The sequence below is a fragment of the Pezoporus flaviventris genome, unplaced genomic scaffold (assembly GCF_033815535.1).
Source record: "Pezoporus flaviventris isolate CSIRO_AGI_PZ_B2104156 unplaced genomic scaffold, CSIRO_AGI_Pfla_v1 ptg000025l, whole genome shotgun sequence".
In the NCBI taxonomy this organism is placed as follows: domain Eukaryota; kingdom Metazoa; phylum Chordata; class Aves; order Psittaciformes; family Psittacidae; genus Pezoporus; species Pezoporus flaviventris.
In genome coordinates, this window is record NW_026892573.1 from 13,316,932 (window position 1) to 13,344,539 (window position 27,608).

The 27,608-nt window shown below is 38.0% G+C and overlaps 1 protein-coding gene across 10 annotated transcripts in view; it reads right to left on the reverse strand.

Annotated features, from left to right (window-relative positions):
• The window catches only part of FRY (FRY microtubule binding protein), a 230,202-nt gene that overhangs the window by 37,698 nt on the left and 164,896 nt on the right, over positions 1 to 27,608 (reverse strand). For all 10 annotated transcript variants that reach the window (XM_061457548.1, XM_061457549.1, XM_061457547.1 and 7 more), the window contains 16 exons: positions 27,350 to 27,521; positions 25,421 to 25,677; positions 23,786 to 23,932; positions 20,037 to 20,205; positions 19,169 to 19,259; positions 17,921 to 18,003; positions 14,678 to 14,828; positions 14,000 to 14,103; positions 11,759 to 11,944; positions 9,448 to 9,646; positions 8,698 to 8,819; positions 7,646 to 7,833; positions 6,616 to 6,710; positions 4,958 to 5,559; positions 3,169 to 3,266; positions 2,907 to 3,077 (listed from right to left, as the gene is read on the reverse strand). In XM_061457548.1, the coding sequence (XP_061313532.1) occupies positions 2,907 to 3,077; positions 3,169 to 3,266; positions 4,958 to 5,559; positions 6,616 to 6,710; positions 7,646 to 7,833; positions 8,698 to 8,819; positions 9,448 to 9,646; positions 11,759 to 11,944; positions 14,000 to 14,103; positions 14,678 to 14,828; positions 17,921 to 18,003; positions 19,169 to 19,259; positions 20,037 to 20,205; positions 23,786 to 23,932; positions 25,421 to 25,677; positions 27,350 to 27,521 (2,835 nt within the window). The remainder of the gene's footprint in view (positions 1 to 2,906; positions 3,078 to 3,168; positions 3,267 to 4,957; positions 5,560 to 6,615; positions 6,711 to 7,645; positions 7,834 to 8,697; positions 8,820 to 9,447; positions 9,647 to 11,758; positions 11,945 to 13,999; positions 14,104 to 14,677; positions 14,829 to 17,920; positions 18,004 to 19,168; positions 19,260 to 20,036; positions 20,206 to 23,785; positions 23,933 to 25,420; positions 25,678 to 27,349; positions 27,522 to 27,608) is intronic.

The window sequence follows — 27,608 nt, forward strand, 5'->3', positions numbered from 1 at the left end:
GTCTAAGTGGAACAATGCCTGACCCAGGACATGCTTCCTCTAGCAATACAGATGTGTTAATCTCTAGTGATTCCTTGGTTTTGAACAGGTTATGAATGGTCATGCTTCTATCATGAGCAATCCTCTATCTAACAGGAAGGAGGAGGAAACATCTACCATGAGCACATTACTATGCACTGTTTTTGTCCCTTCTGCTGTGTTAATAGCATTAGCTATTTATGTCCAAGCATGACCCTGGGCTAAATGAATCATGAGCTAAACATGTGACCCATGTCAATTCAGATATGCTACTAGAATGCTTGCGCTCTCATGGTACAAGGTTGATTTTTAAAAATTCATATGCAAAAAATCTAACACAAACTGTAATGTGTTTGCATGCTGATTTTGGTAGTGGAGGGTCAAAGTTCTACTGCACTATTAAGCAGTGATTTTTCCTCATCTAGAGACTGAGATTCACAAGTATTTTTCCAGAAGAAAATATAATTTTTCATGATGGAGTTGAATATGTAAAACTGAGTAAGGAGCACAGCTTGTCACTGTAAGGTTTGGATAAGAACACAGTTGAAATGCAAGGATCATACCCCTAGCTGACAAGCAATTACATGCCATCAAATAAGTTACACACAAATTTTTCTTTGACTGACAATAACTGAAGATTTACTTTCTGCCAAAGCATTTGTTCTCATAGTCTTGTGGTAGAAAGTCCCCTTCTGAAGGTATACCTGTGTGTTTGGAGGGGTCATTGTTGCAACACAAATTTCCTTTGTCATTCTTAAGCACCGCATGTCTCACAATTTCCCTCAGGCCCAAGCACTAGGGATTTAGCCAGGATTGTTAAAGCCCAAGCTCTGTAACCAATGGCTACAGCGTTCAACTGCAGATTGCCCAGTGGAGCTGTTAACCCATTTGGGTTTAACTATTGACAGTGTATCCCACAGCTGATTTATAGGAGGCAGGAGCACATTATTCATCCTAGTCTGGGGAGTAACTAAGAAGAAAAGGGGAGACATTCTGAATACTGGAAAAATCTTTTTCATGGCCACAGCTGGACGAACAAGGTGGTTTCTTGTCTCTTGCTCCTCCTCCAGACTGGCAGCTACTCTATGCCCATACAAATATTCCCCAGACATGACTCAACAGAGCTGCACTCAATGTAAATACAGAGAAAGGAAGTAGTGCTTACTACTCTGTCATCCTTCTATGAGGGTGCTATGTGAAGAATGTGCCTTAATTACAGTAAAACACTGCCTGACTTGATGTTAATATAGTAGCATGGTACTGATCTATACATGGGGGAAGTGCAAAGAAAGAGTCTCCAGATGCATGTCTAAACCCGTTTTGAAGGGAGCAAGATTACATGCAATGGTCTTTCTGGAGGTGCTGAAACACTAGTAACTCTAGGTAGACCACTGAAGGGAAACACTTTCCTAATACTGGAATAGCAAAGGAGGAAGAGTTTAAACCTTGTTCTTTACAGCATTCATTTATTAGGAGTACAAGTTTCTGCAGTGAAGGAGTCACTTGACACTGGAGGATTCAGGGTCATGTTTGACGAGCTAACAGTTCTTCAGTCTCTGAGTTTGAAAACAGACTGAAAAAACTCAAGGTCCTGTTTCAGCCTCCTACAGGAGTCATGGCTTTCACCATCAGTTAAGATCTGATATGACTGTTTACTTAGAGTCTCCATGTGCAAACAAGGTAAGGAATTGCAGCTTGAGGAAGCAGGGCCAATTTTGCTCTAAGTCTTAACTGACTGTGGGAGCACAAACTGGCTTCTCAGGCTCTTGAATATATGTGGATAGCCAGTATCAGAGATGCCTGCAGAGTTTTTGTAGACCCTTGGCAGAGGGGAGAACGAATCTGCTCCAAACTCCAATGCTGCTCTAAAGAAGCATTCTAAAGAAATGAATTTACTAGTGACGTGGGTGTTGGTCTCTTTTCCAAAGTAGCAAGTGATAGGGTGGGAGGAAATGGCCGTAAGTTGCAGTAGGGGATGTTTAAGTTGGATATCAGGAAAAATTTCTTCACCAAAAGGGTTGTCAAGCATTGGAACAGGCTGCCCAGGTAAGTGATGGAGTCACTGTCCCTGGAGGTATCTAAAAGACATGGAGATGTGGTGCATAGGGACATGGTTTTGTGGTGGACATGGCAGTGCTAGGTGGACTTGATGATCTTAAAGGTCTATTCCAACCTTAATGATTCTGTGATTCCATGAGTCTATGAACACAGAACTGTCTTCTCCCTGGATGAGAGGGGAGACTGAAGGCATCTCACTACAGCAGGGAAGTGAAAGAATAAACCCAGTAACTACCAAGAAAATGGTGTCCTGATACTGACCTGACACAGGAAGCAGAAGTGGCATTAAGCTAAAGAGCAGAACTGAGCCTTGGATCCTCAGTAACAACACTGCATCAGCTGTATACTCCACACATGAGAAATGTTAGGATTAAGTGATGAGCACAGGTGAAAACCTGGGCAGCAAGACGATCCCATTCAGCTTTAGAAGAATGCATACAAATTTTTACCAAGAATCAGATCCTTAAGTAGCAGATGATATCTTATTTATGCTGCTAAATCCCTTTTGGAATTAGTCTATCCCTTATTTTGCTCAGTGGGATCTAAATAAAAGTTGTCCAGTTTCTCTCTGCTTCACAGTGAAAAATCTGACCAGCTGGTGAGTGAAGCTGCTTTAAGATGTATCACCCTGGAAGACCTTTGCTGCCTTTTGTTTTAGTGTTCAATAATTTCTTACATAATTCCCTTTCTTTCTGGTAATTTCTGCTTTTTAGTCTTAATTATAATATAAATAACAGTTAAAGAGAGCCCCAGTTATCTGCAGGCAGATTTCAGATCTGTGGGTTGTTGTGCAACAGAAGAGTTAACCAGTAGAGTTTTTGAAAACTTACCTCAGCCAAATATGTAACCATACTCAAAGTAATATCAGCAAATGCTTCATGAAGATAACGGCAAACCACATTTACCCAGGTAGCACAGTCCCTTGTATAGCTGTGTGTTTTATAAAGGGTCATGACATGTGCAAGATTTGATAGCTTGGGGTTCTTCTCTTCCAAACAAACCTAATTGAATATAAATGTCAAAACACATTAAGAACCAGGCAACTGCATTTATGGGTTTGAGGATGTACAAAACAGTAAGTAACTTTGATACCTGAGCAATCCTTTCAGCTATATCTTTACAAAACTGGTTTGGGTTGTCAAAATGCTGAATTAAATGGGGCAGAAGACACAAAACATTCAGTGGAAATCCTAGAAGAAAAATACAGAACAAAATGTGTATTTGGACAGCAAGAGTCACAGTGATCTTTAAGTTGTTGTTTTGTGGGAAGTCACTGTTTCAATACTACATTAGCCATAAATCCACAAATACCGTCCAGTTGATCATGCCACTGGCCATGCCACATTTGTCTTAAAGGGGCCTTAGTTTGAAAATCCAGTACATCATTTAGGCAACAGTACTGTTAGGAAGCATGAACCTATTTGTACAAATATTACCACAAAAAGAGGTATTTACAATATAAAATATCTCACAAAAGTATATAATTTATTCCTGTTAGTATGTTTATCTTTTCCACTTAACTGTCTTACTGACAGTCTTAACTGGTGGCATTTCTTTTACTGATGCTAAAACACAAAAAGTAATTCAGCGAATATTGATAAACGAACTGCTTTGGTCAGGCTACCAGGCACAGCTTTTGTTGTTTTATACTGTTCAAGTTAATAATAATAATGAATCAAAATTCTGCTGTAACTGGTAGAATGAGACTACTCAAATTGGTGGTTTTGAAGCTAGGAGGTGGCTCCTGAACCAAGTGCCAGCTGCTGTCATTAGTATAAGGGCTTTGCCTGGAGCTGGGATTCAGCTTTTCTGTAACAGCTCATAGCTTAAAGCTGATGAAATACAGGCAGCAACTGTAACTGGGGGCCATAACTAAAGCTGCTCTAGTTCAAGTAGGAGCTTAGAGCTCAGAAGCCAAGAGACAGATTCAGACACAATTTGGTTTCTGAAAAGAAAGAATCTAATCTATGAAAATGACTTTCTAAACATTCATTCCCTCTCGTTCTATGCTATTAAACAAGTTGTCTAAGTTAGGAGCATAATTTCCCTAGGCTTCCTCTATACTCAGGGAAAAGAAAAGATACCTGCAGATGGTACCATCACAGCCCATGTGTGAATTATCCAATCAAAGTCTGGAATACAGGCACCACACAGTTAGAGATGGGCAGACCATTCATGGCATTCATTCCCTTAGTCTGAATCTAAACTTGTTATGACTTAATTGTGAAGCCTACACAGTTGTCTTAATATCTGTGTTTCTGACTGAAACAGAAGAGTAAAAATCTGGAACAATACAGAAAATCTCTTCAAGAAAAATAATTAAGAAGTAGTCAAAACTGGGTTAATAAGGTCTACATAATTGGGATTTTCAAAATGTTACCTTATCTCCCTATAGCCCAGGCCTCTCTCCTCACTCACTAACGTGCTATTATAGTTAATCTAAAAAGTGCACAAGAGTTTTTAATATTTATATTTCTAGGGAAAATCCCACGAAACACTAATTTAAGTCATTTGAAATATTCTGAAAATAATTAAATGGATAAACTGGCCATAAACTAGAACATATGACAGCATCTCCTTACATGTTTACTTTGTCAGCACTCAAACTGTCCACTGCTAAGCCCTAGAAATGAAATCTTAAATAATACATTACTGCATTCCTCCAAAACCTTGTTGTGCAATAGACTGGCTTTTCAGAAACACCCTATATTGTTATGAAATCTCCAAGAAGCCCACTCAGCTCAAAGCAAAAGTACAGCATGTTATACTAGAAGACAACAAAAAAGCATCATTTCTGGTTTTGTTCAGATAGCCTAATGAGGTCTGTCATCAAATGTCAAAGCAATGGAAACTGAAACAGAGGAAAGTATACTGGTTTTACCTATAGCTTGAGAGGAATCCACCATGGATATTCGAGACACTGGTGTCAGCAAACTAAAGAGCTGCAGTGTGAGATCAGTGGTAGTAAGGGAGGTGAATCCTTTCAGGAGTAGCTGCTGAAGCCCTGAGAAGTCTGCCCACTTCAGCTGTCCTTGTAGCTTCTCCAATTTCTCCCGGTTTTCAGCTTTATCTAATGGCAAGTGAGCCAGAAGTTTATTCAGTAACCGCAATGCCATTAGATATTCAAACTCAAAATCTGATTCCATTAAGGCCACAGCAACCCAGAAGATGGTGGCCAGGAGGTTGGTTGGATTGTTAATATGGGATGGGTCAGTGAGACTGTCCTTTAGAGAAGATGAACTTCTTGTTTTAGAGGACAGGCCTTGTTGGGTGCATGCTTGAATTCTGTCTAGTGTGGCACTGCGTGGGGGGTCCGAGGACTTGTCCACATCTCCAAACTTTTTGGGTACAGAGAAGCTCCTCTGGTGTCTGCTTCGCTCAGCAGTGGCTGTGTTACCACTAGCAGGATTTACATTCAGCTGTCCCGTGCTCTTCCGGTTTGCAGTAAGTTTGGTGCTTGATGTTAAATCTGGTGAAGATGAACTGAAACCAAAATATATAACATACATTGCAATGTGTGAATGCACAGCTTGAAACCTGTACATATTCATAGAATCACAGAATAGTTAAGGTTCAAAAGGACCTTAAGATCATCAAGTTCCAACCCCCTGCCATGGGCAGGGACACCTCACACTAAACCATGTCACCGAAGGCTCTGTCCAACCTCGTCTTGAACACCGCCAGGGATGGAGCATTCACAACTTCCCTTTGGCAACCCATTCCAGTGCCTCACTACCCTCACAGTAAAGAACTTCCTCCTTATATCCAATCTAAACTTCCCCTGTTTAAGTTTTAACCCATTACCACTTGTCCTGTCACTACAGTCCCTAATTAAGAGTCCCTCCCCAGCATCCTTATAGGCCCCCTTCAGATACTGGAAGGCTGCTATGAGGTCTCCACGCAGCCTTCTCCTCTCTAGGCTGAACAGCCCCAGCTTTCTCAGCCTGTCTTCATACAGGAGGTGCTCCAGTCCCCTGATCATCCTCGTGGCCCTCCTCTGGACTTGTTCCAACAGTTCCATGTCCTTTTTATGTTGAGGACACCAGAACTGCACACAATACTCCAGGTGAGGTCTCACAAGAGCAGAGTAGAGGGGCAGGATCACCTCCTTTGACCTGCTGGTCACACTCCTTTTGATGCAGCCCAGGATATGGTTGGCTTTCTGGGCTGCAAGTCCACACTGCAGCCAGCTCATGCTGTTTCTCATTTATCAAACTGCAAATAAATTTTTAAATAGGAAAAGGAAAACATCACACTGTCTACTGCAGCCTGTCATTTTTTCTTCCATAAGTCTCACAGACATGACTGAAGTGAGTTTCTTGTGGTGCTGCACCAAACCAGAGCAGGACAGCTTACAGTCTAGGCAGGTAAGAACAAAATGGGGATAAGAGACACAGAGCTGTGAAACAACTTGTGGCAATGTGCACATAATGAGGCAGTGGCAGAATTGAAAACAATTTTGGCTGTCAGTCTGCAGAATTGCACATTTATTATCATGAAACATTGAAAGAAAAGATAGTTAGGAGGACAGGCTCTTACCGTGATAACACTGTCAAAAGATCACTGTTCTTCAAACACTCAGACAGATTATCCACAGCCGCTTCCAAAGTAAGTAGTGCCTCCATTACATACCCCTATCAATACATGAGGTTAATCATTTAAACAAAAACATTCAAAACAGTGAATATTTTAAAATCTTCAGCTCATAAAAGGAATAGGCACCTACTGAAAACCTGTAATTTCTCCTGAAAAAAGAACCATTCACTTCAATGACACTGACCTGAACATTAAAATGTCACTACAACTGTGTTTTATTTTCTGCCTCTGAATGATCTATGAGGGCATTCTAGGAGGGCACATATCTCATCAGGGGACTGGTAATGGCACACAGAACCTCTGACTTGTAGGTCACCAATTTAAATTCTGCACAAGCAGTTGTGACAGCATATTACTGTCATTTTGTGGCAGTTTCATTATGTGAGTAACATATGGAGGTGACGTCAGTCTACTCCTTTTTAAGAGCTAGTAGTTCTCATTATTGAGTCTTGAATCTTGCAATAAGTAGTCCCCGACTGTAAAATTTCTGTCTGTTTAGCTAAATCAAGTGAACATCATAGTTCACTAAGAGAGGACTGTATCAAATCAAGTCAGCGTAAGTTTCGTACTACTATGGATGGTGTGGATTTTTTTATTCCAACAGATGTTAACATTTTAGAAATGAGGTAGTGTCTACTTCACACTGTCAGATTACATCAGCAGAGAGGATGATGGGCTCCTTAAGCACAAACTAATGATGTGAAAATGGAAAAAATGGTCATCACGAAGATTTAATTTTGAGTGATATTTACTAGATGATTTATAGTTGTTCTCTTTAGAGCTATAAGATTGTAACAGCCTGAAAAAGGCTTTGATAAGGTACATATGAATTCAGTGAACTCAGAGGTAACCTTTTCTAAGGTCACATTCTACTTTGCTTCACTTGACTGCAGAACACCTTATTAAAACAGTAATTTTAAGTTAAGTATACACTAAATCAACAGTACTAAGAAGCTTATGTGCACATTCCTACCTGAATCTCATCTCCATGTTCTCCAATAACTTCTACCAATCTTGACAGGAGGTCTGACAACGCATGTGCAGAAAGGGGCTGCTTTAGGGCCCTGAATATCTGGAAAGAGCGACCCGCGTAATGTCTTGAAGAGCTTGAAAGAGCCGTTTGCAAAGCAACTTCACTTAGATGCTGCTCCAAATGAAAACCTAAGCAAAGAACATTGTGCCAATTATTATTCTTTTGTTAATGACAAACTTTACTGTGGGTCATAAGCAGCCTGAACCAAGTCTGTGAGGAGGATACGCACTGTAATGTATCCTGCAAACCCTGTGAAAAATGGACAGGCAGCAATGTTTGAGAGAACTTCCCACTGTTTAAGTTTATTCGACACAGAATGTAAGAAAATAAACTGCAAAACCAAAATTCTGGATCTGTAAACGTTTGCCAGCAAAACCCTGAAATTATTAATCTGATTTCATTCTTTTTACAGCTCCTGGACAAACTTTCAAGCCATCCACTATTCTTGCTGGCAGTAACATGGTAACTTCTGAACACTCCCAAACCTAAAGCCGAGCTGAAGCAGGATTCTTTCTATTAGCCTCAGAAGGCTTTGGATAAGGTCTTAAATACCAATGCTGTATTCTGCTTTGATCTTGGAAGATATTTAATTAGCGACCGTGTTGGGTTTGAACATACAAACCATACATTTCCTAAGCTCTAAAACTGTAATAAATTAAAACTAAACTTTTATTGCCAGAAAAAATTTAACAAAGTACATTTGCTTAATAACTGTGATATATTTTAACAACAGGAAACAGAGGAGCTTTTATCTGGTAGAATCAATTAAAAGGTTTTCTACCAACAGCTTTGAAGAAATGTTTGATTTAACATGCAGCCACAATACAGTGTACCATGATTTTTTTAAAGCAGTTCTTTCATATGTCATATATCCTTGTTAAGACATACAACACATTGTGCTTCTGCATAAGCAGATCCGACTCACAGGATAAACAGTCAGTGTGACCTTGATGGAATGTTTTTTTAGTTATGAAAGGAAAAAAAATTACTACCTGATTTGGAATCTTTAAACACAGATATAACATGACGCAGAAAGTTAGTGAGCTGTTCAGCACTCTTGGTGTTCTGATTTTTGGGTGTGATATCTTCATGGCACCAAAGTGGACCAAATGCCCTTAAGGAAATACATAACAAAGTGCAACATTTCTTTGAGTTATCTGAAATAAATACAAGCTGTTAAGAAATATAAACTGCAAAGGCAATTAGATATTTCCAGGACCACTGCCTGGAAAGCATGCAACTGAACAGAACTTTATCAGCAAAATACAAGAAAATAAATATTCCTACACTGTATTTTACAAAACCTGTCTTGTGAAATATAATTTATATCATTTAGAGAGCAGCAGAAGCAAATCCATGGCTTTTAACATGCCTATGATCTGGTAGCTGTAGTCAGTACTTAATATTGCTTTCACCAAGGCCTTTCACTATGTCCTGTACACTTCAGATCTAGTTTTATAATAATAAAACTGTCTTCCATTAGCTCATTGTTGAACATAGTACTGTCAGTCAATTAAACATTTTATTTCCATCAGACAATTTTTTTTTTCTGCTGTTCCTGACACCGTTGTTCTTTTAAGTATCTATCTACTTCTATAAGTATCAATGAAAGAGGAATGGGAGTCTGTAATTACTATAAAAGTTCAGTCATTTTCCTCTGAGTTTTTTCAGTTGCTACAGATAATTGTAGAGAAGACATGAAAGTATAGAGTACAAACATATCCTCTGCTTATCTCCATTACCTGGTTGTCAGAAACTCAATTAATTTATTTGCTTTCTCATCTGTTTCAGCAGCAGTATCCATGTCCTCAACCTCTTGTGTAATCTGTGGGAGATTTCCACTGCTGCCTCCCAGACTGATACTGGAGGAGGTAGAGCTGGAGCTCAAGCCCGAGTCTGGCACCGGAGATGACTGGTATTCCCGCAAAAAGTCAAAGCCACCTGCCAGTCAAAAGAGGGGAGATAAAGGTGGAATGCACTGTTAAGGCAGCATTGCAGATTAAAGTATCTGTCAAGCAGCTCTTTTCAGTGTCAGCAGCAGAAATCTTCTACTGGGAAACATGGGGAAGAACACGTGCAAAACACAAGCGTCAAATGCCAGTGGGAGTGAAAACGGTACTGTGGTTCTAAACATGCAGAATCCAATGGTAAATTAAAAATATCGAAGTCAAGATTTATTTCTTTTTAATGCACAAGGGCCGCAGTACTTGAAAAAACAAATGCTGCAGGGTATTTTACATTCAGAAGTACGACTTTCTGTAAAGTGAATTTTGAAGTTGGCTTAGTGCATGCTAAGTTCAGCTCACTTCTCTGGGCTAGTCTGATGAGGAAAAAGCCTCTTCAGGGTGGAAAGTTTTAGGACAATGATGATCTCCTAATTTTACAAATGTAATGACGATCAAGACACAAATGCTTAAGGCTTCTGTTCAACACCTTTAGTAACTGTAAACATTGGACTACTCACGAAATATTTTCAGCATTAAGATTAAATATCTGAGTAAGAGTTCTGCTAGATCAAAAGCTTGCCACACAACTTAAGATCTGAAATTAAAAACTAAGACCAGTTTTCTTAAGATTAGACTGCTTGTCGTCTTGGCTGTATCAACAACAGAAAAATTGGACTTGCAGTAACACTGGGAGCAGGAGTCCCAGACCTGCTGACAAAGTCCACTGCAGGTCAGGAGACCTAATTTAGTTGCCTGACATTCAGGAACAAACCTGAACCAAAGTATTTTCAGTTAGGAATTTTTTGCTATGGCTACTCACCCACACTCTCACACTTAATATTAGCTGCTCAAAAAAGAGTACAAATAAAAAGTTTTAGTAACTTCTTGGACTTCAGTGGCCCAGTGGTACCAATTTTGTTGTTCAGACACAAGAGTGAAAAGTGATTTCATTTTGGCAGAAAAGCAGTAATATAATTTTATTGTAAGAATTTTATTCTGTATTTAATAATTCATGGACATGTGTTGGAAAAGAGATCTACACAATTCAAGACAGGAAATTCATGTATGAGGCAATTTTGCCAGACATTATTAGAATGAAACCATAATTGTTGTGTAAGATTTTAACACAACCTGAATAATTCATAAATTACAAAGGAAACAGATATTTGTGAAATACACTGCACTCTGTGGCAGTAATCTCTTTTCAATTCTCTTTCAAATGGCCAAATTAATTCATTAATCTGAAATAGCTACTCCTTCTTCTCACTACTTTATTTTTTTTTTTTGTGGCTCATAAAACATAATAATCAGTTACCAAGTAATATTCTTCATAAAGCTAAACTATTTATTACTTCTGGTTACATTCCTAAAGAATCACAGAAATGCCACTAATTTAGTGTCATTTCTAACTGTATTGCAAAGGTCCTGACCGTTTCCCAAACAATTAATCCTGACTCCATAACTCTACATTGGTTTTGTGATTCCTTCAAATCTCAACACTATTCTCGATTTTAGTAATATTACCTGACAATAGCAGCTTTCTACAAATTGTTACCAGCCAACTCCTCAAAAACAGGTAAATTGTTAAAAGTTAACAGAACACCTATCTCAGCTGAGGTCTGAAGTACTGCTCCTAATATGGAAACAGATCTCATGACAGAAATGAAGTGTATCTATGATATAAAGCAGGGTGTATATACTGTAAAATCTAACTTAATAACAGAAAATCTGAGCTGCGTATTCTTCCTGTGTTGGAGTTATTTATTCATTTCTTTTGAAGGCTGAGGAGTGATTGCCCTCATTTAAAGTAGTCCTGGCTCCCTGAGGAAGAAGTTCGGAAGTTATTATCTGTATTAATGTTTAAAATTCTACATTATATATTTTGCTTTCCATTAGATGGCTTTTTTACTATTATGAAAAGTTATCTAATAATAATTTGGGTGCACCTCTAGGGGAGTTCACATGGAATTAATATTAATGGCACCTTTAATGTTTGCCACTTTACTACTTTATCAAGCTGTGATATTTTAGGAAATTAACCTTGATTTCCTCATTTCAAAAACCTCACAGAATAATGCAATGTTAGTTTCTTCTTTTGCTTTATTACCGGTATAAAGATATTCAGGTAAGTATGCTGGTTGTACTGTCAGAGTCTTGGTCTCGTTCATCTCTCTAGTCTGAAGAAGCACTGATGCAATGGCTTGATAGTTGCTATTGCAAGATAATGCAATCAAAAGGTGAAGCAGTAATTTTTTACTATGTTCAAAGACCTCAGGGCGGTAATGGTCAAGACCTAAAAGAAAAGGTTACAGCAATCACTGAATATGAAGTAATAATAAACTAATTCACATTCCAGAAATAGCAAAAATTCCAAGGCAGTTCATGGCAACAGTGCAAACAAACATAAGATGTAGTATTTCCAGACACAGTTGCTAGCATTTTTACTTAAATGTGTGTATATATTCAGTTTCCAGACTGAGGTCCCATACAGAAGGTACAAAACAATGTGAGGCAATACAACTTCATGCATTGTCTCACTACAGTGTTAATTCGACAGGGCTGGAAACCCTCTAAAGATGAGAAATTCTTGATGGTGGTTGTAACTACATTGCTTATCTCAGTATCTGGCTTTCTTGCACAGACATCAGTTTTACAACATGTCCAAAGAGTCAGAGAAAAATACTGATTTATTAAAAGAACTGATAGAAAAAAATCTCTTGAACTGCAGCTACCAGTGAGTAGCATGAGAAATTACCCACTAGCTTAGGATGCAGAACAGAATCGGAAAGCCTAGCACTGAAATACTCTGATACGGTTACCATTACTGCTGTTTGTAAGATTTTAATACAACCTGAATAATTCACAAATTACAAATATAAAGGAAACAGATGTTTGTGAAATACACTGCACTCAGTGGCAGTAATAATTTTCAATTCTCTTTCAGCATCTTCCAGGATATTTAAAAACACTTTCTTCTGTTTAGAGGCAGTTTCAGTGCTGAAAAATTGAATTATTTTCTTCTTTAGCTCCTCTCTTCTCAGGATATATTACTCTTTAAAAAGTAGCTCCTTCATCACTCGAAGTGGCAGCAGCAAACAGGTCTTTCAAGTCAAGTGTTTTCCAGTACAGTCCAATCATGCTGGTTTTGTCTGGCCTGCAAAAATGAAGCTGCTAATACTGCCACAGACTCAGCAATGTGTCTTTGGCTCCTACGGGCAGGTATTTGGAGGTTCTGTGATTCTTACTTATCTGCCCATAGTCTCCTTCAAAAGAACCACGGCCAACTCGCCAACCTCTTTGTGCATAATGAGTGTGCATTTAAAAAAAAACCAACACCCTATTTCATCAAAAGATTTCAAACAGAACAGTTGGTAAAAAAGTACCAGAAAAGGAGAATAAGGTATCTTATTCGACTGTATACTGAAGTATATCACATATATTCTACCACTGCAGTGTAATCTTCTAACTTAATCTTTTTGTCTACTGAACAACAAACTCTTTCCAGAGTGCCAGTGAATAGATTTACTGGTAACTATGGTGACTGAATGAAAAGTGGACTGTAATATCTAGTATTCCAACACATTTATTTCACAAGTGTCAGGCTGGGTTTATTTGTGAAAACTTTTCTTTATCAACCATGCAAGTTACGGAATGGCTTTATAATGCTAGATACTTTTGTGTGCTAACAAATAAGGCCACTTGCTTTACATAATGTAAAGTGGCAGGATAAGGAATGTATCACTCTCCAGTTGAACTGTGTTATGGTCAAGAACAGGCACAGAAATGCTGAAAAAACAGTGTCTCTATGCTCAGGTATATAGGGGAAGGCAGTGACAATAAAGTATTCCAATAGCAGTGAAATTAATGAAGCTTGCTTTCCAGTGGTCTGTGTCCTTCCTTCACTATCTCTGCAGTACAGTATCTTGGCTCTCTTACACAGTATTTTTTCAAATGTAAGAGGCAGCACTTGTGTGTGTAGTCCAGGTCTAAAGCATGTGCTGACTGCCCAGCACAAACCAGACTGTAGAGGGGCGAAGTTTCGTGGGACTTTCTTGCAGGGGTGGGAGGCAAGTAAAGGTTTTTTAGAGATCTTTCAGGAAGACAATCATTTTCAAATTTCTACCCACCTCACAAATTTGGGTGAAATTGGTGAAAATACTCAGAAGTTTCAAAGTTCTGGGGTTAATTCACAGACTGTAACTGCCTCAGGGTGTTTTTTTTTTTGTGGTTTTTTTTTAGGAAATCATAATTAAAAATCTTTAAGAAACACAACTCTACAGCTTCAGCAAAACTAAACTAAAAGGACAGGATTACATTTAAACTTTATTTCTTGTTCTGTTAGTCTTACCTAAAAAGAGAGCATGTAGTAATAAAGGGAGATGAAGGGCCCAATCTTCCCTCACACTGTGATCCACTACCATCTCAGTCATGAAGATAACAGCAATATTGCACCTGGAAATTAAATATCACAGTATCAGTTTGAAACCTCTTGAAGATGGGAAAACAGTAACACCATGGCTATTTCTGAAGATTAATTAATAATTAATTAAACAATCTCTAAATTTCCAAATCTGTAGCATTTCTTTTCAATTTGACTAATGCTGAAGCACCACAGTTACAGCTTTAAGCCAGTAAGTACGCATTACTGAAAAGAACATTCTAACTGTCAGTGCAAATTGTGTAGAAGAGGAATTTCAGAATATGCATAGCCTAGCTAGAATAAAAGATCAAGGGGGAAAAAGTGCTATGAATAACAGCCACAGAGGCTTGGGAAAGAGAAATTTTCCTTTTTTTCTAGTTGTTTCTTCAGTCTGATTCATATCAGAAAGTGATTTCCCACATCGTAAATAGTCTTTCTGGTAGAAATCTGGTAGAACTGCAAGTCTTCAGTGCATGTTGATTTTAGCACTGGAAATTAGCAGAAATTGAAGTTATGATGTTCTGAGTGATGGGACAGTTGGATTGATGTTGGTCAACCAGTAAGAGGAAGCATCTCACTGAAATGTCAGAATGTGAAACTGCTCACCTATGAAGGGGTCCCCGGGGTGTGATGGTTTCTGGGAGATAGTCCACGAGTGGTGCCCAACATCCTCCATTGTAAGGCATGGGCAGGGGATGTGGTTGCTTTGTTTCAACAATATTCAATAACCAGCTTGTGTACGGAGAAACGGGATCATCTGCGTGGAAAAGCATTAAAACAGAGTGCATAAAATACAAGACTGGTTACTCATTTTTGAGAAATAGTAAAACAGAGTTTATGCTAACGTAATAGCTCAACTGTTTGGATAACATGATAAGATGACATGAGGTTTGCAAATCCTGTGTTCAATAACAAGTAATGCATTTTTAATCCCTCTTTCATGCTGCTGGAAATTAAAGAGATTCCAGGCATACAGCACTGAACGGTAGGAGCTGCAGCTGAATCCCTGCTGTCACTTCGTAGCTTTGGATCCAGATCACAGAGCACCAAGCAACGGACTTTCTCTTCAAAAATGAGAGAAAAGCTCAGCCAACAAAGCTGCTGTCAGAAGCCATCTGCTGCAAGGAGCCGTGTACATTCTTGCAACTCCTCACCAGTGCCCTGCTGAGAGATGCTACAAAGGCAGAAGTTAAATGTCTCAAATTAGGAAGGAGGCATAAGGAATGCAAAAAACATCTTCAGGGTAATTTTCTTTCAACAGGGATGAATTATCTCTTGAATTTCTCAAAGATTAATTTGACTTTGTGTCAGTATGACAGCTGCTGTATGTTAGTGAGTAATAGGTTTTTTCTTCCACCTGTTTATCTGCAATGATGTGGGTCAAGTAAGTTATTTCCACCACTTTCTGTCTTCTCTCAGCTTTGATCATCTCTTCTCTATTCTGATCTCTCTCATTCTTCCTGATTTTTCCCATTGGCCAGTTTTTATTTCTCAGGTCTGACAGTCTGTGCTACACTACCATGGAAAGTATCCTTTCCAGGCCTGCTCTTGACATATATTCAAATATTGCCTTTTGTGAATTTTTAATGAGAGCATTATTTCTAATTGTTATTATACCTCTGCATTTAGGTTGGTTTAAAAATCTCAGCACTTTCCTTTTTTTTAACAGCCTGTATCTGATGCTTTTCGGCTGTGCCACAGGAAACAAAAGTAGTTTGATTCCTACAAAAGTATCAGAGCTAATGTCTTCTAAAGCACAACACTTCTTGGTTTTGGCAAATCATCTTCAGGTTTCTAGATCTTCAGGAGTCCTTCAATGAAGTAGCTGCTCCTTCAGTTATTATTCAAATGCCAATTTGATCATTCCCATTCTTCAGTGTTAGTCTTCCAAGGGGCACTTTAGATCTTTATGATTTAGACCTCTACTTGTTTCTCCCATGATGATTTATTAGCTACAAATAAAGAATAAACTGACCTAATAATGTAGCAAAGTATAGCATTTTCACATATTTATCTTCTAAAGATTAACCAGATAGTGTTTAACAGATGCTTTTCACATAAAAATAACACTGCATTTAAGTGTTTCACATAAAACTGCTTCTTGAAGTCCATACTAAGACCAAGCTACACACTCATGTTTTCACGGGTTTACATGCAGACTGAGAAAAAAAGAAGCATTTTGCATCTTAACATACAATCTTTGCCTGAACAAAAGAGTTTCTGTGCTACACAGTTGTGTTGCCTATTTATATCCTCAGCGATTTATGTATGCTGAAGTAGACTGCAGAGAAGAGAGAAGCCGTATCACCAACTACTTCACAGCTTGGGCTGCCTGCCAGAGGGAATAAGTTGCTCTTTCTTAATTGAAATTGCATTATTTATCTTGTGGAATGACAAATGGTATAAGAATTACTCTTTCTTTTTAGAGTTCTATTTATTTTATATCTTGGCATTCACATATTTGCATAAGGGCCCCTGTGAAAAGCAAACCTTGCATAAATATTCACAGTACTTATAAAGCTTGCAGGTATAGACAGGAAAAATGTTTGGGCACTGACTTGAGGAGACATTCCAAAGAGCAAAAAAAATGGCAGTACTTTTTAACCTTTTATTACTCTAAGCTCTTGTCAAAACCAGCTACTTGTGAAGAATGTTCTGACAATACAAACATTGTTCTGTTTTGAAAGACTGTTCATGCAGATCAGATTAGTGCTGGTGCTCCAGTCAACATCTGCTGAAGAATTTTTAGTACCTGCAGCACTAGCAAGGCATAAGAAAAACAAGACCAGTGTGCCGAACGCCACTGAATTTAATACGTTGCACTCTTTTTTGTGTATTTAAATACTGCAGTATGTACATAGGCAATATGTTGTAAATATTGTTCTTTGTAATTATGAAAAATAGTTGTCTAAATACTTTAAATTATCCTGTTGTATTGTACAGTGTTTTGTTATTTTGCAGGAAAGTATTGCCAAAAATCTACTTGGATTAAAGAATATGTAAGATCTTTACTTTTTATGTCAAAATACTGTCCCAAAATGTGCCTGTAGCACCAGGACAAGACATTATGGCCTCTATATTATTTGACCAGGCTTTATTAAGTAAGTCAGAGATGAAAGCCAATAAATAGGTCTTGCCTTTTTTACATTTGGTTAGGGCCTAACCAAAATCTGTAGATTGGCTTCTATACAATTCACTCCAGAAATAAAGTCCAACCACCAAACTCTGAAAATTTACACTGTCACTCAACAGTTGAGAGAAATACCTTGGTTTTCTTTGGAATTTATGCTGAGCATCAAGTGTCCACTCATAGTACATTTAGTAGAAATACATAAGGAACAATAAGCATGCTCAGGAGCCCTATTTCACTCTCCCCTCAAACACAGGTTTGCACAGTACAGGCAGAAACTGGTCGCAGGAAGCAGAGAAAAGCTAAAGAGGAGAGAAGACCTCATTTTTGGAAACTCCTGAATCTCTTCTTCAGGCTCATATAACAGCACTTGATTTGGAGGGAAATACTAGTAAAAGGCACAATTCAAAGTACTTGCTGGAGTGGTTTGGAAGTCTTTCACCTTGCCATATATGGAAGGTTCAAGGTGTTACTGTCTGGAAGATTCTCTGCTGCTGCCTTCTGTGAAGTTCTCTTGGCCTTTAAATAGGTTTGACTGAGCTCAGGCTAAATAAAGGAAATTAACTAAATGAGGTATGAAGGTAAAATAAGGACATTCTCCATATGGTGATGCTACATTACTGTTTATACAGAACTTAAAACAGAAAGCCTCTACCAGTCATGTTTTCCTCTCATACCAAAACGCTGGAAATTTCATCAAGTTGAATAATAGAACTTACTTTTGTCATCATCGTAAGATCCTCCGGAGCTATTACTGTATCTTGATTCTAGTCGGGTATGTGCTCTGATTACATTACTGAACCTTCAAATACAAGAAAAATCTTCATTAAAAACACAGGTTGACATTGAACATCTGACTGCTTACACTACACAAAAAGCATTTCCTCAAGCATGTACTTTTATACTGGAGTAGACAGTAATGTGGATGTAAGGGTCTTTATTTCACAAAAGAAGTTTTTTTGCAGCCAGTTTCTGAGAAGTTCTAATGGTGTGCTCCTGTGTTACAAGCTTTTAAAATCTAGCAGATGGAAAACTCTCATGCTGCAAAGGTGTGATTTTCTTGAAGTAAGAAACTGTGCTAAGGCTGAACTGAGATAAAAACTGTTCACAGCTAGGATTTTGTCACAGCCCCTGTTCATGGGTAAAATCCTGGCAACTTGCTAATGCAGTAACTGACTGAATAGTCCAAAGTCAAGCCTGTACAGGTATCAAACAGCACAAGCTGCTGCAGATCACCCTTTGGAAAATCCAGCAACTGCCATAGCAAATTTAGCAGATGAGTTAAGGGATACAAGAGACAGAACAAACTGTTCATAGCTGTCCTCAAATCTGCCACAGAACCACGATAAGCTAACTTTTCCTAGTGATCTCCTTTGTTGGGTTTGAGCGAGAGAAGATATATATATCTGTCTGTGCTCAGGGATCTGACAGTCATTAAGCATTGTATTTACTCATTCACGATTTGTCAGTATGTACCGTAAGTAGCAAAAGTTGTATGTATGATTTCTCAGCAAAATATTTGACACAGCTTTCTTCTGTAAGGCTTAATTTTAACATTAAATTTTACTCACTGTCCATGAAATCAAAAGGTGTGATCAAACCTGATTTTTCATAAAGATTTTAGTAGTCATTACTTGGTACACATTCTTGATTTTCCTTGTTTGTGGATAGTTCCTACAAAACCACAGTGTACTTAGCACAGCTCATTCAATGTATTTAACAAATATTCCTCTGCAATTTATTATTAAGCAGTATCAGGAACGAGAATCAAACAAAAAGCTTTTTTTTTTAACTTTTATATATGCTTATTTTAAGATGGTTTTACTGGGATAATGCCGCTTAGGATCAGTCTGAGCATCAGAGCTCCTCACAAAACGATGTAGAACTTTGCCCAACATCTCACCCTTAGCCTACAAAAACATGCACATTTTGGGGAAAAAAAAAGACAAATCAAACAAACCACAAACCTTTCATCAGTCTCTTTCACCATTCTGTTCTCCTCTACATCAGGAAAACTATCTTGGCCAGCTACAACAGTGTTGCTGCTAGATGTGGTTCCTATATATGAGGTATCAGTAAGAACATTTGTTACATGCAGCAGACAGTATTTGCAAAGCAATAAAAGCCCGTAACTTAGATTTTCTTAGTAGCCACAGTCGAAGTGATCATCCTGCAAGTATTTGCACATATGAATGAACACTGTTACCTCTACAAATGAGGACTAATGATGTAAAGTTTACATGCTTTGAGGGGTTGATTAACATAATGATGCGCTTCTGCTCCTTAAAGGAAGCTCATTCTCAGGTGACATAAACTATTGTTTTTCAAGAATTTGACAAAACATTGACAAGGTTAAATTTGGGGTTGGTCTTGACTACTGTAGCTTGGAAACAGCATTAGTGTCTGGAAACAGAACTGCCACATGGTTGAGGCTCTCAGTTTTCAGGAAACTGCTGCTTTGGTGTATCTGCTGTGATGGCAGCCTTGATGATGACTTCTTGTTCTGAGAAACTAGTGGTAAAAGAACCACCTCATGTGAGTTCACCAAACATTCGTAATGTCCTATTAAAATAGTTGAAAGAATAAAGCATATGTTTACAAAGTATATACAACATTAAGGAATCAAAAAGGACTATAATTTGCACTATATATTGCACTTATAATTGCAGGGCCTACAGTTTGCACTTTATATATACACAGATCTGAATGGGTACAAAAGCAAGAGGGTTTTTTTTGTTTTTTTTTTTTTTTGTTTGTTTGTTTTTTTTGTTTTTGTAAGAGAGAAAGACTCAAAAGAGCAGGAAAGCATAAATGAAAAATTTATTTAGGTCATACCAGAAGCTGCAGCTGAGGCTTTGTTACTGGCAGCAAAACGGTAAAATGGAGGATTATCACAATGCTGAACTATTGGGTTCACTGGGTCTGTTTGCTGCAGCTCAAAAAGAAGCTCTTCCATGGTCTGAATAGTGTTGTTGCGACATAGATATATTGCAACCTTTTTTATCTAGAGAAGAAAATAACAGTTAAGTTCAAAGTACATTTCTGAAGTAACCAATACATGTTACACTACACCACTGAAAAGAACCATGAGGCAAATGTTACTCTGGGTCAATGCAACCACACAACTGCATCCATTTTGTTCATATCAAAATAAAACTGCTCATCTTGATATCAAGATATTTTCTTCAGCAATGTGAATCTGTGATCTTATTATGCCAAAGTTTTTGCTTACCATCCACAAATGAGCTGTTTATGTGTATAACTATATAACACACACATACAAAAGCCACCTAATTTTGAACCTATCATTTAAGGATATCAGCATTAACTCTGAATTACACTCAGGGATTTATAGTTTCAGTATGTGATTTCCACATGATGGATTTTACTCTCTTGAACGGAGCAAACTTCTCATCTAGAAAGCTAGATCCACATGTGTATATTTCCAGATACAGTTGATGTGAAAGAGGTAGCCATAATAGAATAAGCCAGGCACTGAGTACCTACTTAGAACTGTAATCAAGGTAATAGAACATGGAAAAAAGGCAGAGTGATTACGTATACAGACTTCATGCATCCTGATTTGAAAAATCTGAGAGTATCATTCACAGAAATTCTGGGAATTTTTATATATTTTTAACAAGACCTCAAACTTTATTCTATGCACTGCAGAAATGAGGGCTGTTTTGATACTGAGACTGAATTAGTCTGAATTCTTGCAGAAAAAAAAAACCTTTTGGATTTTATGACGGTTATTAAAAGCAGAGACTCAGCATGGCTCAAAACCTTTCGATTCATAAACTGGTGAAGATGGGAAACCCTATGGCGAAGCATACCTCTGTGGCTGACAGTTATAGTGGAGCTGATACGCTGGTTTGAACTGCCTGTTGGCCTTACCAAGTACCACTGTTCTTATACTCTTAAATACTTTTGTTAAAATAAACTTCCTGACTGCTTCTTTTTTCCTCTTTTTTCTCTCCTTTTCTTTTGCTTAAAGTAGAGAAAATGTACATATTCAAAGTCTCTTATACTCTACTGTACAAAAAACTTCCCCGAGACTTTCCAGATATAAATCCAACTCCTTTCCAGGGCTCATTTCTAGGTGGGCTCACAGTGCCACTTCAAGCTTCTTTCATTCCAGAAGGGGTCATGTTGCCTCCACTAAGTCTTTGCTGAAGAGGCTTCTGAAGCATAAATATTCCAAGAAATCTTTCAGTATGTATGTGAAAGAAAGGACAGTTCAGCATTTTGCACTGGGACACTGGGAAAAAATTGCTTAAAGAAAACAAGAGACAAAGCAATGAATTTAGCTGATTAAAAATAAATAAATAATACACAAATAAAGTAAATCAGGAATGCTTTTAGCGTGAACCCACATGGGCAGAACAGATGGCTGAAGGCATGAAGCAGCTGGTAACTGCCTTGGGGCACAGAGGGCTCCAAAAGGAGGCTGGTAAAGTGGCAATCTTGCAACTGCCTCAACTTTTGAGCCCAGGTGAGCTGGAATAGTGATTTATCTTTATTTCCTAATGTGTATGTGTTATCTACATGATAATGGAAGATACATGTTTATGGTATCAGTAGCATGTGTAGCTAGCAGACATAGGTATGATTTCTTATCTGCAAACCCCAGGGCATTATCCAAACACTGAGCAGATGAGCCTGGTGTATCTTCCTACTCCAAAGTTATCAGTTAAGGGTGACTCATAAGCACAGTCAGGCTTCCTACAGAAAACTTCTTCAGATTTTGCAAAATCTGTGAATCAAAATTTTATCTCAGCATTACAGAACAGACTAACAGGGAAGCAGAAAACAGGAACCTTCTCAGCTGCAACACCAATGAAAACCTGATTGTCTTAAGAGCCACTAGAAGCCTGGAAGGATAAGCAGAATGGTCCCACAGGCAAAACAGCAGATGCTGAGCAGATGAAGCTGGAGATGTTAAACCAGACTGCTGTCTTTGGGAGTAAGAGGACTGTATTGTTCTGTAGAAGGACAAGGCTGTGAGAGCCCAGGCGTTGAGGCAAGAGGGTCTGGAAAGAATCTGAAGAAGATGACTGCTATGGGTAAGAAGAGGGTTTGAGGTAGGCTGTTCAGAGCTGTGGGATGGCAACAGTTGTGGAAAAAGGATGTGTTGAAAGCTCTGGGTTGGCAAGTATCTGGATGGGAAGAAGCTGCATGTAAGGGGCTCCTGGGCAAGAAGTGACAGGGTTAGCAGGTATTTCCAATCAGACTACAGATTTAGGAGTGAGACACAGACTCAGCAGAGAATTACTCCTTCCTCTTAGAAAACTGCCCCTATTCATTTTGTTAGCTGTGAGAAATACAACAGCACTCATTTTGCCTCTTATTTTTGTTATCTGCCAACACAGCTCCTCCTCATGGAGGCCACCTTTGGGTCTGATCCCAAGTCTGTCATAGATTGTAGGATAAGTCAATTGGAAAAACCTGGGAGAGCCTCTGTCACTCTGTCACAATTGATGAAAATATCTTCATTACCCTCAAGACATTTGGGATCAACCCTTTTGTACTCTTATACAAATCTTGAGCTTGTTCTTACACCAACTCCACTTTCAAATGGTACAACACAAAAGATGTCTATGGTACAACATCTTGAATATTTTTAAGAGCTTCTATATTTCCTTTATTCTACTATGCATTGCAACCATCCTAAACATTTAAAGTATTATTTCAGCAGTTGTAAATGAAGGATGTTTATGAGGCTTTTTATATAAGTTTAATCATACTAATACTAATTTCAAGTTTATTTCAGGGAAATCAATAGAAAGAGATTAACTAATAAAACAGAATACTGTAATTGTCCTTAAAAAATTACTAAATTTAGATTCTGGTTCATCCAGCAACCAAGCAGTAAGGAACATGGGAATGGAACTATCTTGCTTTTCTCAGACAGCCCTGATTTTATTTTAACTTGAATAATAACAATATCCTGCACAGTTTGATTTGCACACTGCAGGAACAGTTATATAATTCATGACAGCCATGCAAAGGCAGAAGTTGGTATGGTAAGGACCTTATAATGGTTAGGTATCTTATGTCTTTTATGAACCACACAAAGCCTTAGTCTGCTAAAGAAGGAAAGAATGTAGCTAATTGATAAATGAGAAAAAATATAAGCAATGAATATTTTTACTTCATTTTTCATGCCACTTAAATTAACCTCTCAACAGTCACTCTGTCTTTTTAATAAAATTTTTAAGATAGAGAGATTGCAGATTTTCATGCAATTCTGACATGAAAAAATATTTCTAGTATTTTTTCCCACTTATTCTGGCAATTTATGGCCAGTCCCTGTTACTGGCCCCTTACACAGACATGGAAAGTTGCTCTTTGCTCAAAAGGGCCTATCCCTTGCTTGAAATGAGGTGTGCTCTGCTGGGGGAGATTGATATTCCTACTACTCAGCTCCTTTCCCGAATTTCAGTTTCCTGGCTCATTTATTCCCATGATGTAATTTTGTACAGTACGCGAGGGAATATGTTGGTACTTCCCAATGTCATGGGTGTTTTCTTCATTAAAACCCGTGCAACCAACAGTAAATAAAATAAAGCGCAAACACTTACATAAGGTAAAAGGATGGTATCACTACTAACACCACACAAACTAATGAGAAACTGCAGTGTTATCCTAAGGTTGTTACTCCATTTTTCATTGTTGGCCAAAGCATTCCAGACATTTTCCATCTCTGGTCCAGGAATTTCATCTCCATACTGCAAAGGATCACAGACATACATTTCTTGAAATATGCAGACCTCCAAACTAAAGTGTACTCTTTGAGAGCTTTTTCTCATGCAAAACCAAGAGTAAAGTGATGTAAAAAGTGACAAACCAGTATTTTAAAAACCTGACAGATGTCAGAGTACATTCTATTTAAAAGTAATTAGGTTCAGATCCACAGAAAGACTTAAATCACAAATAAAGCTACATCTACACTGCCATCTACATCTGCTGGCATCTACACTAGTACTTCAAGATGCCAGTTCCTCTGTCACACAGACAGCCTCAATGCTAGGTCAATTGGTATGGTTTGAAGAAAGCACACTTGTTCACTCTGCAGCAAAAACTCTGTGTGGTTTTTGGAAGCAATTTACTCTGACTGCTGCTGGTAGGCATTAAAGGTGAAAGTGCATCACGGTTGTTATGAACTAATAAAATTCCGCTAACAATATCCTAGAGATTCCATACCATCAGATAATTCATGAGCTAGTAGCATGCCTTGGATATGCAACAAGTATCAAAAAAACATTCTGGTGGGTTGAAGTGCAGCCCCCACATTACTTCAGACATTCTCATATGACAAAATGCACACAAAATAATAATGATGTTTTACTTACAGGGCCTCTATATGAGGCAAGATCCAGAATCTACTGCTATGTAGCAAGGATGCAGACATTCTGCTTGAGAGAGGACTAACTCTGAGCAAGTTAGGAAATACAAACCATTCTGTCCCATATGACATAGGTGTCAAGCATTGCTTCCTGCAGTTTATGTATTTAGCAGTTTAGACATATATACTGCATCTGGCAAAAGCAGTGCCAGATCAGGCACCGCACACTAGTGCCTGCAACTCAGCAAAGAGAAGGAAAAGATGGATTCCCAGTACCTTCTCCACCAGCTGCTTGGGCATTTTACATGAAAAAGTAATTGGAAAAAAGGAGTTCCTGGTCTTTCATCAGGACCGTCAATCTAAAATATCTTCCCTTTTACAAAAGCATGCTTTAACTAGTACCTTAAAGATTTATATTCCTATTTCCTTTCCACTTTCTTAAAAAATATTTGTTTCCTAAAAAGTATAAGCACTTCAGTAGGACAAATTCCAGGTGCTTATTCTTATCCCCAAATAAACTTTCATCTGCTGCCTTAGACATTAATCCAAGAGGTGATAAAGGAGGGAACTGAACTTAGTTCCTCTATGGATAATCCTTCATGCTCTCACTATTAAGTAGTTTGGGTTTTTTCAAAAAATAGGGTAAAACACTGTTCATATTTTGAAAGAGAACAGTTTTAGCATTGTCCTAAGAAGAAAAAGTGAAGGACCTTCCTCAAAAACAAGGTTGTGTCTCATTAGTACAGAATGTTCCCATGCAAAAATACTGGTATCAGAGGCAAGAAACCTAAATACCTTTTGTTTAAGAAATCTAAGTTGGAATATTTCAGAAATTGTTTTACAGGTTCATTTCTTTGTTTTGCTTTTTTACCTTGGCTGTCATATACATGAGATTATTAAGAACCAGTGAGGTGGCTTCAGGAGAGCCCCAGCCATTGCCTTTTAGTCCATTTGTGGCTGCTATTTCCCCATCCTTGTCTTTCAGTTCATCCTCTGGAGTAGTAGGGCTTGAACCAGGGAGCAGCAGCCTGTTGTCTACAAGTTCAATATTATGAAGCCATGGTAGCAGATAGGTAAGCATGATCTGTCTTCCATTTGGATGCGTTGTTGGAAATCGCTGGCTTACCTCTAAAATTGTAAAAGTTGAAAAGGCCAACATATTAGTTTATGAAGAAACTTTAAGTACACAATTTAAATCAGATTTCTGACATGTGTTAGGCTACCTGATGGTTTTTACCTTGCACACCACAAGCATACAAAAGCATGTACTTGAACTTCCTGAAGAAAAACATTAATTTAATGTTCAATCATAGGAAGCAATTGGTCAGGTCTTCTGTCTAAAATAACTAACATACTCTGGGCTTTGAAACAGAACGTCACCCTTTGTTATTGTGCCCATATTAGGTATTAAGTGAAACAGATGTTAATAAAGAAAAAAAAAGGATAATTCAGTTACTGGCAGTTATTCTAGAATTTCAAGAGCTTTTGGAGAATTATAATAAACATACAAAAGTGTTCTGCAGAATTACAAATGCCGCATTAGCCTCCATGTATCTAAGCTGTATTTTAAATCTCCTGCCAGTGCAGGAGAACTTTATCTAGTTTATAAAAATGAACTGGCACTGTAAGTGAAAGAGATTTGTAAAATCTGGGTAAGAAATACAGTGACAGGCTTCCTGCCAAGGTGAACCACATTAGCTCTCCTTACCAGAATTCTTCTGTAAAATCAGAACAGTTAACATTTCTTTTCATTCCTCGCAGCCTGGTTTTTAAAAATCTTCAAGACATACGCTGTTTTCTCTCCTTATGATTCTAGATGTATGAAAAGGGGCCCTAATTTGGACTGTGGATTTGAGTTCTTTTAAGTGACACAGCCTCTACAGCAACATGAATAGATGGTAACAGCAATAATGAACAACATTTGCTTTTTTTCTTAAGATAAATGAGCCATCAGAATTTCCCTATACCAGTTATTTATAACTTACGGTATCTTGGGCACTGTGAAATGGATGATGTATTGTTCCTTTACCCTTTCTCAGACCCAGTAAAAATAACAGAATGGGATTTTAAGAGCCAGTAAGAATTCCCACGGTTGCAGACATTGCATTCTGTTATTTAAGAACTAGAGCAACACATTTAGATGGATTAAAAGAGACAGATACATCCCAAAGTGTCATTGCTCCCAGGAATGGTCTCAGAGTGGGCATATTCTGAATGGTGCTGCTGCAGGTCTGATGCTTTAACATTTTTCTCATTAATCTCAACAAAGATATTTCTGATAAAATGAAAACAATACTAAGAGTTGCAGAAGTTTCAAATAACAGAAGGTAGAGATCATGCATTCAGAGTCATTTGAATCATTAGTAAAACCGGACACAGGCAGTCAATCTTGCCAAAGATGAAGTCATGTTTATACAAAATTAAGAACTCTATCCTCTCAAGTATCATCTATACAAATGTATGTATAAGAAGAATAACTGTGCTTAACACAGGAATCCATTATAGTAGTTTGCCAGTGTCACTTTAACTTGCTCAGGACCCTTGCAATTTCAAAGTTACCCTGAGATGATGCAAGCAGCATAGAGTCCCCAAACAGGGTTTTTAAATAGCTATTCTGTACTTTGTATCAGTACCTCTACGAAATATACATTGCATTATTAAATCTGATTTGACCTGAACCAGAATAAAAACAGGTCAAGCTAAATTTAGAAGCAGAATTGCTGTTCAGAGTCAAAATGTCTTAGCAGTTTACCATTTGTACAAAAATGTAAAATAGATATAGTCAGACAGATACAAGTACCTGAAAAAAGTGGAAGGGTGAGTTCAGGATACATCCTTGCTAGTTCATATGAAAGAAGAGCAAGTGAGACACTGTAAAGAGGTGGCAATGGACCATGTGTACCATACAAGATACTACCGGGTCTTTGCTCAGCTACCTTTTTTGAATAAACAAAAAGCTTTGATTCAAGGATCTATGAAAGAGAAAAAAATAATGTAATGAGACAAAAAATTCATTAACTCAGGAAATGTCAGCATTTCAAGTTCAGGTATCAGAGAAT